The 15597-nt window shown below is 50.8% G+C and overlaps 1 protein-coding gene across 3 annotated transcripts in view; it reads right to left on the reverse strand.

Annotated features, from left to right (window-relative positions):
* Window positions 1-12039, reverse strand: part of MPRIP (myosin phosphatase Rho interacting protein) — a 167462-nt gene extending 155423 nt beyond the window's left edge. For all 3 annotated transcript variants that reach the window (XM_026650579.2, XM_026650578.2, XM_026650580.2), the window contains exon 1: window positions 10987-12039. In XM_026650579.2, the coding sequence (XP_026506364.1) occupies window positions 10987-11106 (120 nt within the window). In that variant the 5' untranslated portion in view covers window positions 11107-12039. The remainder of the gene's footprint in view (window positions 1-10986) is intronic.
* Window positions 12040-15597: the final 3558 nt, after the last annotated feature.

The raw sequence follows: 15597 nt of genomic DNA on the forward strand, positions 1-15597 counted from the left end.
GGACAGGCCAGGAGCAGGGGTGCACACAGGCCAATCTGGTCACCCATGCTCCAGGGATGACTGCAGAGTCGTCTAATGGCATGTTAATAGAAGATCCAACTAAGAGCAAACAGAACTTGTCAGCTGGGGTAAGAAGAGTGGCCATCAGGACATACGAGCTGAACAGCCTGGTTTCGGACCACCTGCACCCACCACGGGGGCATCCACGTTGTTCACCCACCACGCTTAGGAATCGCCGCAAGAGCGGAAGTCTAACCACACTGAGGTAACTTTCAGCGGCACCAGCTGAACACTTACTCTGTGCCCGGTTACAGTGAATTTGGGCTCTGTGAGGTGCAGATCGTATGCCAGGACGTGCCACATCGAACCCTTCTGACCGAAGCATTCCCATCCTGGTGCTGTGGGGAGGAACGCTCTCCTAGGGCCGTATCCCCCGGGGGTAGGTCTGACAACAGGGCCTATCTACACTGCCTCTCCCAGGCCTGGAACAGAAAACTCTGGGACTCCAGACGAGCTGGGATCTTTTGACCAAGCCTTATTTCCAAACCAGGTTTGCCACGTACCCAAACAGACCCACCACAGAAAACCCCACCGACTGCGACACCAAAGGGATCGGGGTGGGGGAGGATTAAACATTTGCAAAAACAATGATGAAGAACTCCCCGGGAGCTGCGTTTCTGACCCATCACGGCGCACACGGGGGGGGGGGGGGGGTGTTCAAATTAGTCACCGGGAAAGATTCCTGGCTCCATGCGCACGCTGGGGTGGGGTCATCTGTTTAGGCTGCCGGCAGACGTAATCAGCCTGTCTCGGGCTGAGGCAGGAGTTTTTCACTCTAAGTTGGTCTTGGCAATTGAAATAAAAAGAAAAGAAAAGAAACGAAACGAAACACCACAGGAGAGAGAAGCACAGGGAAGGCTCAGCCTCTGCCTCTCAGGTCTGAGCATGCACAGGGGGTCCTACAGGCAGGCGGACCCCTTGTCATTGAACCCAAAGCTAAAAGTAACTCACCAGGTTGCAGAATAGACCCAATGTACAGGGCAGGATCATCAAGGCCCAGGGGCCTTTAAGACAATACAATGATAGTGGAACCTAGCGCTCTTCACTCACGTCTCCAGCACTTCCCCGTGGATCCGTGAGAACCGTTACCCCATTTTAGCTAGAGAAATGGAGGCACACAGAGCCAAAGCGGTTACCCACAGTCACCTGGTTAGGCCATGACAGAGCCAGGAATGGCATCAGGTTGTCAGGGCCCGAGCCACCGTCCACACTGTACTCTTTGGGCAGTGTTTGGTTCCAGGTGCCCTGAGCCACCACAAGAGAGGCAGATCTGAAACTGCCCCAGGAAGCAGGGGAGGATGCTGAGTTTCCTGCAGCTGGGGGAGGTTTCTGGGGGTGGATCTGACACAGCCCCAGTCACTCCTTGCAGGGGAAGAGGAAGTCCCATCCTCTCCTGCCAGGTGGTTTGGGTTGCTGTGACCCCAAAACAAGGCAAATCTGAGCCAACATTTTCAGCTCTTGGATGCACACGAGCCCAACAGACAGAGGGTTCGATGCTGGACAGTCAGGATTGGGGCAGCCCTCACTCAGAGGGACAAGGGAGCAGGGACACGCTGTTCTTCACTCCCAGGCCTTCCGCGCATAGCGGGTTCTCTGCAAACTCTTAACAAGAACACACTGGTTGTTACTTAATGTTCTCCATGTCATACATCCTCCTATCAGAAACAAGGGCCCTGAATCAGCCACTCGGACACCTCCGCTGGCTTCAAGCCCATCTCTCTGGAAGGTCCTGCAGAATCCAGTGAGAGAGCATGACGCATGTCCCGGGTAGGAGAAATTCTCCGGCTCCTGCTGCACAGTGTCCAGTACCAGCTAGGATCCCAGAGGCAAAGGTTCTAGCCCCAGCCCAAGCCACTTCAGCTCCTTGTGTCTCGAGAGCCCTCGCCATCAAATGCAGGTAACTATACTGACCCCCTTTATCTGGTATTTGGCCCTTCCCATCCTTGGCTTGCCAAGTATTATTGCTGCACGTTCTGTGCTGCCTACGGACACACACCCCTATGTGCACATGCACCGAATGCTGCCTTAAGTCACCCTCCCAAGGAACTTGTAAACAGGGGAGGGCTGAACAAGATTGTACAAGAAACCACCTGGGGATCCTTTGAAGCAGCCAGGCAGCAGGTTACCTCCTGGAGGTGGGCTCCTTAGGGCTGGTTTCAGTACACAGGCTCCCCGTTCAGGGTGACACATGCACCCCACCCCTCCCCCACAGTATTTGCACTGCAGGGCGGAACGCTTCCATCCTGCTGCTTCGACACCAGAGGGGAAGTCTCCCCACAGAGCGAGAGGGGCGAACCCAGACATCAGCAGGTCGTTTAGGGATGAGAGAAGGCTCTCCAGGCTGGCCTCAGCTCTGGGGATGTCCATTACTGGGAGCTACCCTGCCCCCTACCACTTCCCCTCACTGGGGGCCAGGGGAGAGGCAGGACAGGTTCCTCCTACACCCCAAGCTTCGCCAGCTCTTTAGGGCTCTGGCCAGTCCGAATGGGTCAAAGCCCCTCAGGACTGAGCAGGGTCCTATGCACTAATCCCTCCACCCCAGCAGTTTCGGCACCAGTCACCTGCTCTCTGTCAGACGTGCTCCTGCCTGTCTTTGAGCCAGGGAGCCCCAGAGTCACTCAGCAGGTACCTGGCCATCCCGGGAGCACGGACTGGAACAGATGCATCCTGGGCTGCCCTCTGGATGCTAGCTCAACAGGCTGCAAGAGGAGCCAAGTAACACACCAATAGCTTCTTACCCCTCCCTGCACCTTTCCGTGGGAGACAGGCCGTTAGATTCTAGCCCACAACCACTCGCAGCACCAAAGGCCGGTCTCTCCTCCTCCCAGGGGATGGAAGCCTTGACTCCACTTCGAGGCTGGAAGTAGCCAAGAAGCTCACATAAGATGGAACCCAGGACGATGCTGAAGGGGGACAGGGACTTGGGAGTATTTCCCTCTGGCAGACAGCAGGATCAGGGGAGTTTGGGAAAGAGACAGGCCTGTATTTCCACATTCAGGACTTAGGGTTTCGGGCAAACCCGCCCCTACATCTTGCTCCTTTTGCCTGGCAGCAGCTGCCTTTGTCGGGGCTAACTGGATACCCACCAAATGCTGTGGCAGAGAGGGATGGAGGTGAGGAAAGAACCCCTAAGGGAAGCGCAGAGCCAAGTCTGAAGGGTGCCATCAGATTCCCCAGCATGCAGCCGCTCTGCCTAGGAAGCACCAGTATGGAGCATCACTAGCAACCCTAGCAGGAAGTGATCCTTATACATCACCCATCACAGGCCTTGGAAATGTTGCTGGGAGAGGCACTGCCTGCTGCCAATAACGGACACTATGAATAAAAGCTGAGCCATAAGCCACCCCACATAGAGCCCTAATGCAGCCCCTGCTTTGGGGTCTAATAGGATCCAGTCAGACTTAGTTTCCACCCCAAATATGCATTGTCCTGACATCCAGCAGCATTTCGGATGCTTTGTGCTGTAAATGCCATGAACCTGGCCTGCCTGGCATCAGCACAGCCTCCCTCAAGGCCAGGAACAGCCCAAAGCAAAGTTATGTGCCGGCCCCCTCCTAGCATCGATTAGCTTGTATCTTCTTCCCCCCATTCGAAGTAACTCGCCACGGCGGTTGCCTGCCTCTTGCCCACACCCCAGCTTTGCCTTCCTGCGGAGACCGGGATTCACATGGAGCCTACACTGCAAGTTTGGTGAATCTCACCTCAGCAGCAAATGCCGCCCCACAGCACAAGCCGCCATCACCACAGGAGAGACCATAAGCAGACCAACAGGGTATGCCACAGACCAGGAGTGGGAGGCTCTGACCCAGGCGCGTGGGGCTCCCAGGACAGGAACGGCAGGCTGCAGGTCAGGATTGAGAGTCAGCGGCAGAGGTGACACAAAGTTCTCATACCCACGGCAGAGAGGTGCTATCGGTGGCACTGACCCACCACTACCGCGAACCCTGAACAAAAGTGCTGCCTCTCCAAACCTGGTTTCTTTCTATGCAGCCACCCAGGGAGACAGGAGAGGTTCGGAGCCCCCAGGAGCGAGAAGGGGCTAGATTAAATCTGTCCTCAACCCAAAGCTTCCCTGACACAGCCCCAACACTCCACCACTGGGCACCTGCCCCCGATTCCAGCCTGTACCCAGCTTCGGGAGCCTTTGGGAATGAACCACTCTCCCTCCACCTCACCCAGCAGCAATGAGAGCTGAAACAGCCCCTCACTGCTTCCATCTAAAGGCTTGTTTTACCTGGTTGGCAACAGTGACCGAGGAGAGGGCACCAGCAGCCTTTAACAGCCCCTTCTACTCACCTCCCTCAGCGCACGCGGCCTGTCATTCCAGAGGAACTGGGCAGAAAAGGTTTGTTAGATCATCTAGTCCCCACCAAGTCCAGGCTGTGCCCTACAGCACACTGCAGGGCTCTGGCCAATCTCGTTCCAAATGTCCCAAGGGATGGAGTGTCCACAAACTCCCCTGAGAGTCCCTCAGATCTCACCAGGGTCCTGCTGAGAGGGGAGGATCACCTCTCTGGAGGTCAGACAACAGCTACCCGCGAGAACAGGCATGCACGGCTCCAATGAAGGCAGCTAACTGGTTTGTGAATGCGAGGAGGCTGATTTTCCAAAAGCAGGGGTTCGTACAAAGAAACTGTTCAGCTACTTTGCACACACACGTCTGGCAACTGTGCATGCAAATGGACGGTTCTGCATCTAAGCAGTCTCACAGGACAGACGAAACATGCTGACCTTTCTGGCGCAGCTAAGGGGGTGAAACACTGGAGGATGCAGGGGAAGTGTGCAGGGCTGCAGCCCATACTACTTTTGGTCACGGGGTGCAAAGAGAATTTCACTCTCCAGGGAACTCACGTGGGACAAGAAGGTAGGACATGCTTCAGGCAGAAGAACAACTGAAGAATGAATCCTGACCTTGTCCTTGGACACAACAGCAGGGGAAATGCAGACTGCAACCAACAAAGCATTTTATTCCTAACTTTGACTCTGCCAAGGGCCATCCAATCATTTGTATTTCTGCAACAGGCCTTCCCCATGCTCCCAGCAATGCCCACAGAGCCCTCCGTCCTTCCTTGCTAGGCAACTCGCTTATGATTGTGTATGATTTTGTTTGGCATGAGGTGGATCGTGCATTTCTAGGACATTTTGCTTTTTGTCTGTGGGGCAAGGAGGGTAGAAGGAAACAGTCTTTAAAAAGTTAAAAGGAAAGAAATGACATCTTTTTCCCTAAACTCCTCCCCCCCGCCCCCAACCAGGCAGAGCTAGCTCCATTATACCCCTCCCTCTAGCCCCCAAAACAGAATCCTACAGACCTCAGTCCCTTCCCACTGCAGCAGCTGACGGAGGCGGGTTTGACATTTTCAGAGACTCTTCCCCTGTTTGGTCCTAATAATTAGTCAATTACAGCTGGATTTTTGCAGCATGATGCAACTAGTCAGGGAAGTCAGGAATGCGAGGGAGTGAGCCGGGGCTGTTTTCCAGGGCTACAGCTTTTCAGGAAAGATTAGAGCTTCCCAAGAAGAAAACAAAGGGAAACAGGGAGGAAACTAGATAATAGTGCACCTATCAGACAGCCCCACTGCTCCTCTGGGATCCAGCACCTGGAAACACGGGGTAAAGGAAGGAGGACTCAACACACTACCTAGCATCCAGTGAGCATGAATGCTGCCTTGATCCAGGGCCAGATGGTTAGATCAGTGCAGTATAAACAGCATGGAAGGCGCTCCTTTCTGTTCTCATTACTTTTGTACACAATCTCTTTTCTCCACTAGTCTGTGTCCTGCATGGCAAATCATGGCCAGGACTTGGGAGGATTCCCTCCAAACAGCTGCTGGTGGCCAGGGGAAAACGACCCAGAGCCCAGCAGCGAAAACAGCTTCCTGCACGAGTGACTGTTAGAGACAAAAAGCTCTGGTCTTCGAGGGAGATTGGCCAAGCCAGCACGGAGCAACAAGTCTAGGGTCTCATCCGAGTTACAGCCCCTGCTGTTGTGCATTACTGCAATGCCCAGTGCATGCAGAAGTCCACATTGGGTTTATTCACCCGTCCTCCCTGAGAATGAGCACACACAGCCATTTTCCACCAAACTAGACTGCAAGCGTTTTTACCTTTGAGTGGAGCTCGGCACGTAACTCTCCTCGGAGATCCGTGACAAGTTCCTTAAGTTGCACTTTCACTAAAGCAAAACTGAGCCCTTTATAGTGTGGAAAGTTCTTCAAATAGGAAGAGATCCCTACACTTGTCAGTCATGCTCAGCGATGGCCTGATTCTGCTCCCACTGAAACTAGTGGTAAAACTCCCAGTGACTTCAATGGGAGCAAAGTTAAGCCAAATCCCACCCTAAATTTCCCCTGTATCTCCCCACCCACTGTACGCCCAAAGTCACCAGCACTACCTCAAGGTCTCAGTTTCTCCATTCTCCTGCCCCAACACCGGCTACCCTTATAAACATGCCAGACCACAACCATTTACTGATGTCATTTTTTATTATTATTAAAGCCAAAAGATTAAGGTACCCACCACGTTGAACATTCTTCTTTGCAAGTGTGAGGGAGGTAAGAAAGTTACCAACAGCCTAAGGACTCACAGGGTTAACAGATAGAAACAACCTGGGCAAAAGCACAATGAAAGACGGCGCGGGAATGAGATTTGCACCCCTTCCCAACACTCCAGAAATCATCTGAGTGGAGGCTGTTTGTGCAGAGTAAACGGGCAGAGGGACACACAGATGGCAAACCCATACATCATCCAAAACATTAAGATGAAGGCAACGCTGCCTAGAGGAACACAGAGATTAAAATAAAACTATTCTTCATGAGCAGGATGGGAAGTCACAGAGGAGGCAGGAAAGTGGCTGGGAAAGACTTATTTTTAAATTGGGTATTCTTAGGAATCAATGCCATGATCTTAAAGGGACAATGCTAGATTAAAATATATACACACATCTTCAAAAATTCCTTAGCTGTGTTACTTAACACTGAGCGAATAATTCCTCCCCCCCACCCCCGAGATCAGACTTAATTTTCTACCCTTATTTTATACTGTATGTTTACATTTTGCTCTTCTCCCAGCTTGTATGCGAGTCAGTTTCACTTGTGCTTAGAGTCAGTTTCTAGTTAATTCCATTTTCAGGAGCAGGTTTCCTTCTTCCTAGAGACCAAACTGATATGCACTTAAGATACAGCCCAGTCCTAGACTGCAACAGATCTCTTCATGCAACTAAGGGCAATGTGAATAAAGCTTACTGGCCCATCCTGCAAAACGGATCATTTCTCATGCCATGCTGCAAAATCTGGATTTCTACTAGTGCAGAGGAATGTTTTCTCCTTGCAAAGAGTTATTAGAATTAATTTAATTATCATGGGAACATTCATCTTTCCTGGCTTAGGGATTTAAAAAGCTTATTTCTACAAAACCTGATCTTAAGGATAAATCTGTCCTGACACCGCCCCATTAATATTTTAAGTGATAAGGATGGTTCTAACTGCATCTGGCAGAAAGAATGGCAGCTCTGAAAAGCTGATGTCCTCTCTATAAACACAGAACACTAGCAACATCCTGTCCTGAAAGGGCCTTTGCACCCAGAGTGAGGGACTTCCCATCCCATTCAACCCTTGGCCTCTCTGCTGCCTGAAATGGGGCAGCTACTGCCAACTGCAAAGGAAGTTGGCACAATGGACTATTTAAGTAGCTTTGTGGGCCGGCCCTCTGTGGACTTCTTCTGGTCCTAAAATACTGGAGATGATCAGTTCTGGACAGACAGCAGTTGCCACGTGACGCCTCTGTCAGGGGCAACTACTCACTTATATCTTTAAATCAAAAGGGTCAGATTCTGCTCTCAGTTACACTGGTGGAAATATGGAGTAACACCACTGGCATCACCCCCTAGTCACACCATCGTACCCGAGGAGACACTAGCACCGTTAGCAGCACACAAGGAGAAGAAGCGGAACTCGGCTTTCCTCCATTCTGAGACACGCCACGGACGGACAATGACGCAAAAGGAACCATCAATGTCTAGAGAGACTACAGCCCAAACAGTGACCTTCCTAAATCCATCCGCCTCTTGCTTCCCCCCCAACTACACCACACATGGCAGGGAAAGTGAGGGAACAGCTTGTATCTAAGCCCTTTGACATGACCTGGTGTGGGAGCTTTGACACTTTACAGACTCAAACTACCAGGTTTTATTGGAGGAGGGAGCAGCCAATGAAGTCAGCCTGGCTGCTCACAGGCTTAAAAGTTAGGCACTTGCTTAAGTGCTTTGCTGTACTAGTGTCTAAAAGAGCCCTCGAGATAGGAAAGCCGCCTCGCCCACAATGACTGCAAACGAATATGAAAGAGTCCATTGCGTACGTCGACACAGATACACATGCAGGTCTAGGAGAGGTTGTGTGGAGCTCCTGTGCATTCAGTGAGCACAAGAAGTAAAGCCACCGTCAATTGTAACGGCTCACTCTCAACACACACACAGTCGCACAGAAAAACAACTCGTGAAGCCGAGCATAGTACTCCAAGGATTAACGGTTTAGCGTTTGCGCCAGGCTTTGAACCTAGAAGTGCTAAGTACGATGATGAGTGTGTTAGTTTGGATGTTTGTTTGATTTAACTAGGAAACTGAGAAGTATCAACGCCTGTTGCAGCACGGAGCAGGATATGGGCCCCACCGTGCCAAGTCCTGGCCAAATCCATAGGAAGAGACAGGCCCTGTCCCAAAGAGTTTACAATCTCAGACGACACCCAGAGGGGGGAGGAGATGGATGCAGTCGAGTGCATACAGTTTTATATAAAATCAGAAAGAAACGTGAGTGTGTCAGTGCCAAGTATCCTCATCTTCCCCTCAAGCCAAGCAGCGAAAGGTCAGATTGGATGACTCAAAAGGACTTTTCTAGCCTGGCTATCTCTAGGCCCATCGGCACGATGGTAACAGCTTTGTCCCCATACAATGTGGGGAAAGCACGGGTTCCATTCTGCAGTGTAAATGGGACCTGCCAAGGCAACAAAACCATAAGCGTGATTAAGTCTCATTCAAACCGCTGTTTGGGATTCAGGGATGCCCCAAACAACCATCCAACAGTGCTGAAAAATAAACCCAACCACAGATGCCAGATGAAAAGCTATTCACGTTTACATCTTGGTGTTACCCAAACACACGCCCCTAGCTGCGTTTTCAAGAGCAAAGCCTCCTGGTCAGAAGAGTTTCTAACTACTAGCTAACATATGACCAGAATGCATGGGCACAGAACTTCCTTACAGCCACCTTCCTTCACTACACCAAGCTGTCTGTGCTAATGTATCCATTGAATGGGATTCTTCAGCTTGGGGTGGGGGGGAAAGATGTAAGAGCACAGAAACTGAGGCCATCATTAAGTAAAATACTTTATAGAAGGGTGTATCTCGTGTACACACACACACACACACACACACACACACACTCCCTTCCCTTATCTTTAAAGTGGAATTATTTCTCCCTTGCTGAGAATGAGATTTCATAGCCACAGTCTATAAACTAATTTACTTCAGAAGGGGGGAGGGAACTCATCCCCTCCCCTCCCAACCCCCCTGTACGTACTTAGGCAATCCGTACTGTGCCCACTTTTCCAGAAGGAGCCCGCAAATCCCATGCCCCACCCCGAACACAAAAGGCAGGACACCCCCATCCAAGGCAAATCCAGGGCGCGGGGACAACCTTCCACCCAGCAGCGGTGAAACTGACATTGAAATTCACCCCAGGCGGGGGAGGGAGGGAGTGGAGGAGACAGAATAGCAACAAAGCAAAGGAGGGCTTGTCTAAGGCGGGTTAAACTCAAGCTCTCCACGTAGATAGTGGCCTGGCTGGACCCCAAACACACACACACAGTTTTCTCGAAAGTAACAAAGCCATCCGGCATTTTTGAGTCACAAAACCCCATGAATCACATCGCTAAGCTGTGGAAACAGAGAAGGGCTTGGGGGGGGGGGGGCAAACTTTAGGATGTTTCCCTTTGTCCGAGCACTGTCTATCAATCACACACACACACACACACACACCCGCGCGCGCGCTTTCCTAGTTGCATTTTTTCCACATTGGCCTTCAGATTTCATTATCTCGGCCAGCAATATGTCTGATCTCGTTTCCATAATAGGATTGCAAGCCGAGATGTCAGCCCGAGTGCAGTGGGAGGGGGAAAAATGAGAGAATGTTGCTAGATTATCACTGCTCCTAGTCCACCCCCCCCCCCCCCATTCAGGGCTGGGTGCCTATTATTTTTAAGACGTGTTTCCCCGAACGCCAAGCGATCGTGCGGGAATATGCAGATGAAAGACATGCAAGGAAAGACACCTCCTACCTAGAAAACTTAAATGTAAAACTTCCCGAACCGCCAGGAGTGCAGTATGGACCCCCGGCAATCGGTGTGCAAAGGGTTTACAGAAGAAAAGCCGCTTTGATTTGGTAGAACTTGCCTTTGAAATCTCCGTATTTTACACGTTAAGATTCCTTCCCTTCAGGGAACCCCTGTAGCTATGCAAAGAGAAAGCCATGCCCTACTTTACCAGAAGGGCTTTACAATCCAAATTGTTTCCCCTGCGATCTCAATTTTTCCTTTTAAAACTTCAGATCCTCCTCTCCCACCACCCACACCATCCCAAGTTCTCGCCTTTCGATATTCCCCACTCGGGTTTGTATAAAACGAGAGCGGTTTAAAACAATCACAAACCAAATACTCGCGTGTGTAACGGGACCTAATGTATCCATGAAAACGGGGGAATATTTTTAAAAAATTCCATTTCCTCTAACTTAAAGCGACCCCGATTAAGTCCACGTGAAAGCCGGTTTGGCCCAGTTAAAGATATATTGTTGACCCAAGTAGTTATGAAAACAGTTCACTTGAAACCCCAAGGTGAATTTAGGGAGGGGGGGTGGGAGAATCAAACCGGAAGGAGACTCACCTGGTTTAAATCTTCATCATTGAGCAAATGGGATTCCCGAGGCTTAAAGCAATTTTGACATTTGCTTTTATTAAAAATGTTGGCTTGAAATTTCCTGCAGGGGTTCTCTTTAGCAGACATGGTTTTGTGGCCCTGCAAATACCAGGCAGTTGTCCCCACTTTTGTGTAGTAACGAAACAACACTAGATCCCAGGCTTCTGTTCTTTGAAAGGGGGCGGAGGGGGGGGAAGATGGACAATTCCTTCAAGGTGAGTTGTGCAGCAATATTCTCAACCCACTTCCAGGATCACGAGCCCACGGAGCGAAGTGTCAGCGTCGCCTGAAACTCAAGTTGGTAGCATCCCGATTTCCAAAGGCAGGGAGCGGGGAAGGCACACACAAGCCGGGCTGGGGCTCAAAGCAACGGCCCCCCCCAAATAATCATAAAAACCAAGCCCGAGAGTTCTTCACCAGCTCGCCGCTTCTCCCCATGCAACGGGAGGAACGCCAGCCGTCGGGGCAGGATGGACTTGCTGGAGGTGGAAATCCCAGATGATCACTGATTCCCCTCCAAAGAGGGGGGTGGGGGGTGGAGAATCAAAACAGCTCAGCTCCCCTCCCCACACACACGCACAAGTTAAGGCACAATTGCAGGCAGGCTCCGGGGGAGCTGGCGGCCCGCACGGGTTGGTTCCCTAGAGGGAGGGGGCGATTTTCCATGCATAATCCTCCAGATTTAAAAACCGCCTCGGTGTGTGGGAATCCGGGAAAGCAAAGCAGCAGCAAAAATAATCAATGCAACTGCCTCCCCCCGCCGCCCCCCGCCAGCCGCACAACTGGGGAGCGGGGCTGCCCAGGAGACCCTCAAATAAGGCACCAATCCCATCTGCTGCCCAGGGGTCTTCTTGCAACACCGACCCCGCCGCCGCCGCCTCCCGGCCTCAGTCCGCCCATGCTCCGAGGGAAACGCCTCTCTCGCCCCCTGGAAGGACGAGTATTGTTTATTGCATTCACTGGGGGGCCAGGCAGCCGGGCCCCCCCTGCACGCACCCACCGCCGCTTCCCTAGGACCAATGCAAGAGGCAAATGGTTGCAAAAAAAAAAAAAAAAAAAACCCCACCCCAAACCCTCTCGCGCTCCCAGGGTCCGGGCCCAGAGAGGGGGCTGGGAAGAGGGGAAAGGGGAGGGGGCTGCTCCAGGATCTGATGGACGTTGCTCCCTAGCCAATGGTAGGCTCTCTTAGCTGCTAACAAAAGAAACCTCTGGCCAATCAGAGGCAGGGAAAAAGAGGGCGGGCACTAGTGGGGGGGGCCGGAAAGGGGGTGGGGAGCTGGACATCCAGGCTTGGTGGAGGCGTGCAGGCAACTGGGAGCCCTGACAGCTGGCGCTGCGGGACTCTGCTGGGGGGAAATGCCTCTAGTTGCATCCGCCAGCGGGTCTGATTGCAACTGTTTCCATGTGGGCACATCCCCTTCCCGGAAGGAGCTGGAGGGTTTGGCCTGGGTTGGGATTGGTTTGCAGGAGGTGCATGCTCTGGGTTGTGTTTCCCACCTCCCCCCGGTGCAGGCCGCTCACCTCCTGGCAAAAGGGCGTTCGCAGAGAGGCGGGATTTATTTTATTAGTTAGTTGCAAAGGTTGAAGTTGCAGCCGGTTACAGCTCCCCTGGTCCCCATCCTAATGGGCTGCCTGGATAATGACCATTAGTGCCTGGCTGCAACCTGCTTAAACCCCCGGCAGAAAAACTCCAGCAGCTGCAATGACATGATGGGTTTGCCCCACGGGCCTTGGCCAAAATTACCCCTCCTCCCCACACACTGAGTTTTGTGAAACTTGTTGCTTAGCTGCTGCCCTGCCCTCCACCCCAGAGGTAGCTGCATGTCAGTGGTCTTTGGGGCCCAATCCTACACCCCTAATTCTTGTTGCAGTCAATGAGAATAATCATGGGAGGAAAGGCTGGGGGTTGCAGGGTCAGGCCTATTGTTTGTAAAGCACTTAGGAATTAAATGTGGTATTCGCATTTCAAGTACCATGGACTGTTTTTATTGTCCACTCTATAACCTCACAGGTGGGATCCATTTTTTAATAGTTAGCGTACTTCAAAAATAGGAAATGGATCCAGGTTTCATCATAGATAACGTGATTTTAGTCAATAGGTCAATAACGTGCCATCGCTGGTAATTAGTAACAATGGTCAATGATGGGATATTAAAAGTTACTACAGAGAACTTTTTTCCGGAGGGTCTGGCTGGAGAATCTTGCCCGCATGCTCGGGGTTCAGCTGATTGCCATATTTGGGATCGGGAAGGAATTTTCCTCCAGGGTAGATTGGCAGAGGCCCTGGAGGTTTTTCGCCTTCCTCTGCAGCATGGGGCAGGGGTCGCTTGCTGGAGGATTCTCTGCGACTTGAAGTCTTTAAATCATGCTTTGGGGACTTCAACAGCTGAGTCAAGGGAGAGAATTATTCCAGGAGTGGGTGGGTCAGCTTTTGTGGCCTGCATCATGCGGGAGGTCAGACTAGATGATCATAATGGTCCTTTCTGACCTTAAAGTCTATGAGTCTATAGAAAATTACAGCCAGATCCAATCCTGGTTTTAGGGGGATATGAGGTTGCGCAATGAATGCAGGAAAGGGCCTTGTGTTCTGTTTGGTACATCCCTGCACAAACTCCAGAGTCCAACACGAGCTGCACTGGATCACGGCAGAACGGTTACAAGATGGCATCGTACGGTACAGGTCAAAACGTGCTTTAGTAAGAGAAAAATATGCAGGGTTAAGCAATAATAATGTAGAAATAAAATTGTTCTGTGAATCTGACAGCCAGGAGCTGCTCTTGAGCCAGAGAAACCCCCGGCATGCCTGACAGAGACAGAAGACCCTGCTTTTAAAAACAGAGATGAAATCTACGGGTTCCTGCCTATGGTGACCAGACAGCAAGTGTGAAAAATCGGGACAGGGGGTGAGGGGTAATAGGAGCCTATATAAGAAAAAGACAAAAAAAAATCAGGACTGTCCCTATAAAATCGGGGCATCTGGTCACCCTATTCCTGCCCCAGATTTATACTGGAGCCAAAAGTTTGTGTTTGCAGATATACAGACAGAACCACAGTACAAAATAACAAAATCACCTAGTAGGAAGGCAGTGTAGCCTAATGGATGGAGTATTGGACTGGCCCTCAGGAGAGCTCAATTCTGTTCCCAGTTCTGCTACGGGCTTGCTAGGTGACCTTGAGCAAGTCACTTTGGCCCACATTGTCAAGTAAACCATTGAAATCAGTGGAAGTTAGGAGTCCTGATACCTTTGAGGATCTGGGCCGTTCACTCTGCACCTCAGTTTGCCCATTTGTAAAATGGGGCTAATGCTACTGCCCTCCTTTGTGAAGTGTTTTGCACACTCCTGATGAAAAGTGCCACATAACAGCTAGGTATAATTATTAGGAAGATGTTTGCAAACGCAACAGATTCAGTCCACAAGATGTTATCTTGTACTTTGCATTACTAAACATTAATATCATGTTCATGCACCCCAATCATTCCCTCAATCTATGCTTTGTTACACTGCTATTTAGTCTATCTTGAATTCTGTTCTTTACAAAGGTGAGGGTGTTTCTACCAACTTGATAGCGCTCTGACTGTTTGCAGTACACCAATGTGCACACACATTTGGCTTATTCATTAGAACAGATATTTAGGTGCCATGGCCCACAGTCTGCATTGTAGAGTCCAAGAAGGAAACGATCAGAAAAACACAGAAACCTTCCAGCTTTAAAGACCACACCCGCCCTGTGTTTGTTCCATACTGTATTATAACCCCTCTGGACTTAGACTATAAACTCCTTGGGGGAGAAAATCTTTTTGTTTGTTCAGCACATTTTTACCCTGTGGAAAGGACCAACTGTATCTACAGAGTAAATATAATCTACAGGGGGTACCATAAATCTACAGTACACGTAATAATGAATATAAAGATTGGGTATTGAGTGTTCCCCCCCCCCCGAAAAACCACAGGGGTCTTATTATTTATAGTACATTAGCAGTTAAAAGCCTAACCTGAGATCAGGGCACCATTGTGTTAGGCGCTATACAAACACAGTGGGAGAAACAGTCCCTACCCCGAAGAGCTGTCAATCTAAACAGAAAGGTGAAGGGACTTGCCCAGGGTCCCACAACAGGGTTGGTAGCAAAGCCATGGTGCCCTGATGCCCAAGCAACTGGGACATGTACCCCCCCTCAGTGGGATAATGCTTTTAAAGAGGTGATTTTTCCAACCCCAAACATTCATCTTCTCGTTCACACAAGTTCTGTGGTGTGCCCACCTCAGCCCCGCCCAGATCAATGAATGCTCACTGACTGATTAGTTCAGCAAAAGGGAAAGGCACATTAGACGACTGGCTAAGCACAGGATCCGACTGACTAAACTGTGGACAAGTTCATCCAGGTTAGGGATTGGCGTGTCGGTCAACACTCACCCCCCACGAGAAGCAATGGTATCATCTCCAGAAGGTCCTTCTTGGAAATCAGAGCTGTGATGATGGGACAGCCTTCATTGGCCCACTGTCGCCCTGGAGGAATGGTGCAGGATGCACTAGCCTGTTGTCCGCAATGGACAAATTCAACATATGATTGTTGGCGTT

The sequence above is a fragment of the Terrapene carolina genome, unplaced genomic scaffold, assembly GCF_002925995.2.
Source record: "Terrapene carolina triunguis isolate 2854851 unplaced genomic scaffold, T_m_triunguis-2.0 Scaffold93, whole genome shotgun sequence".
Lineage (NCBI taxonomy): Eukaryota > Metazoa > Chordata > Testudines > Emydidae > Terrapene > Terrapene triunguis.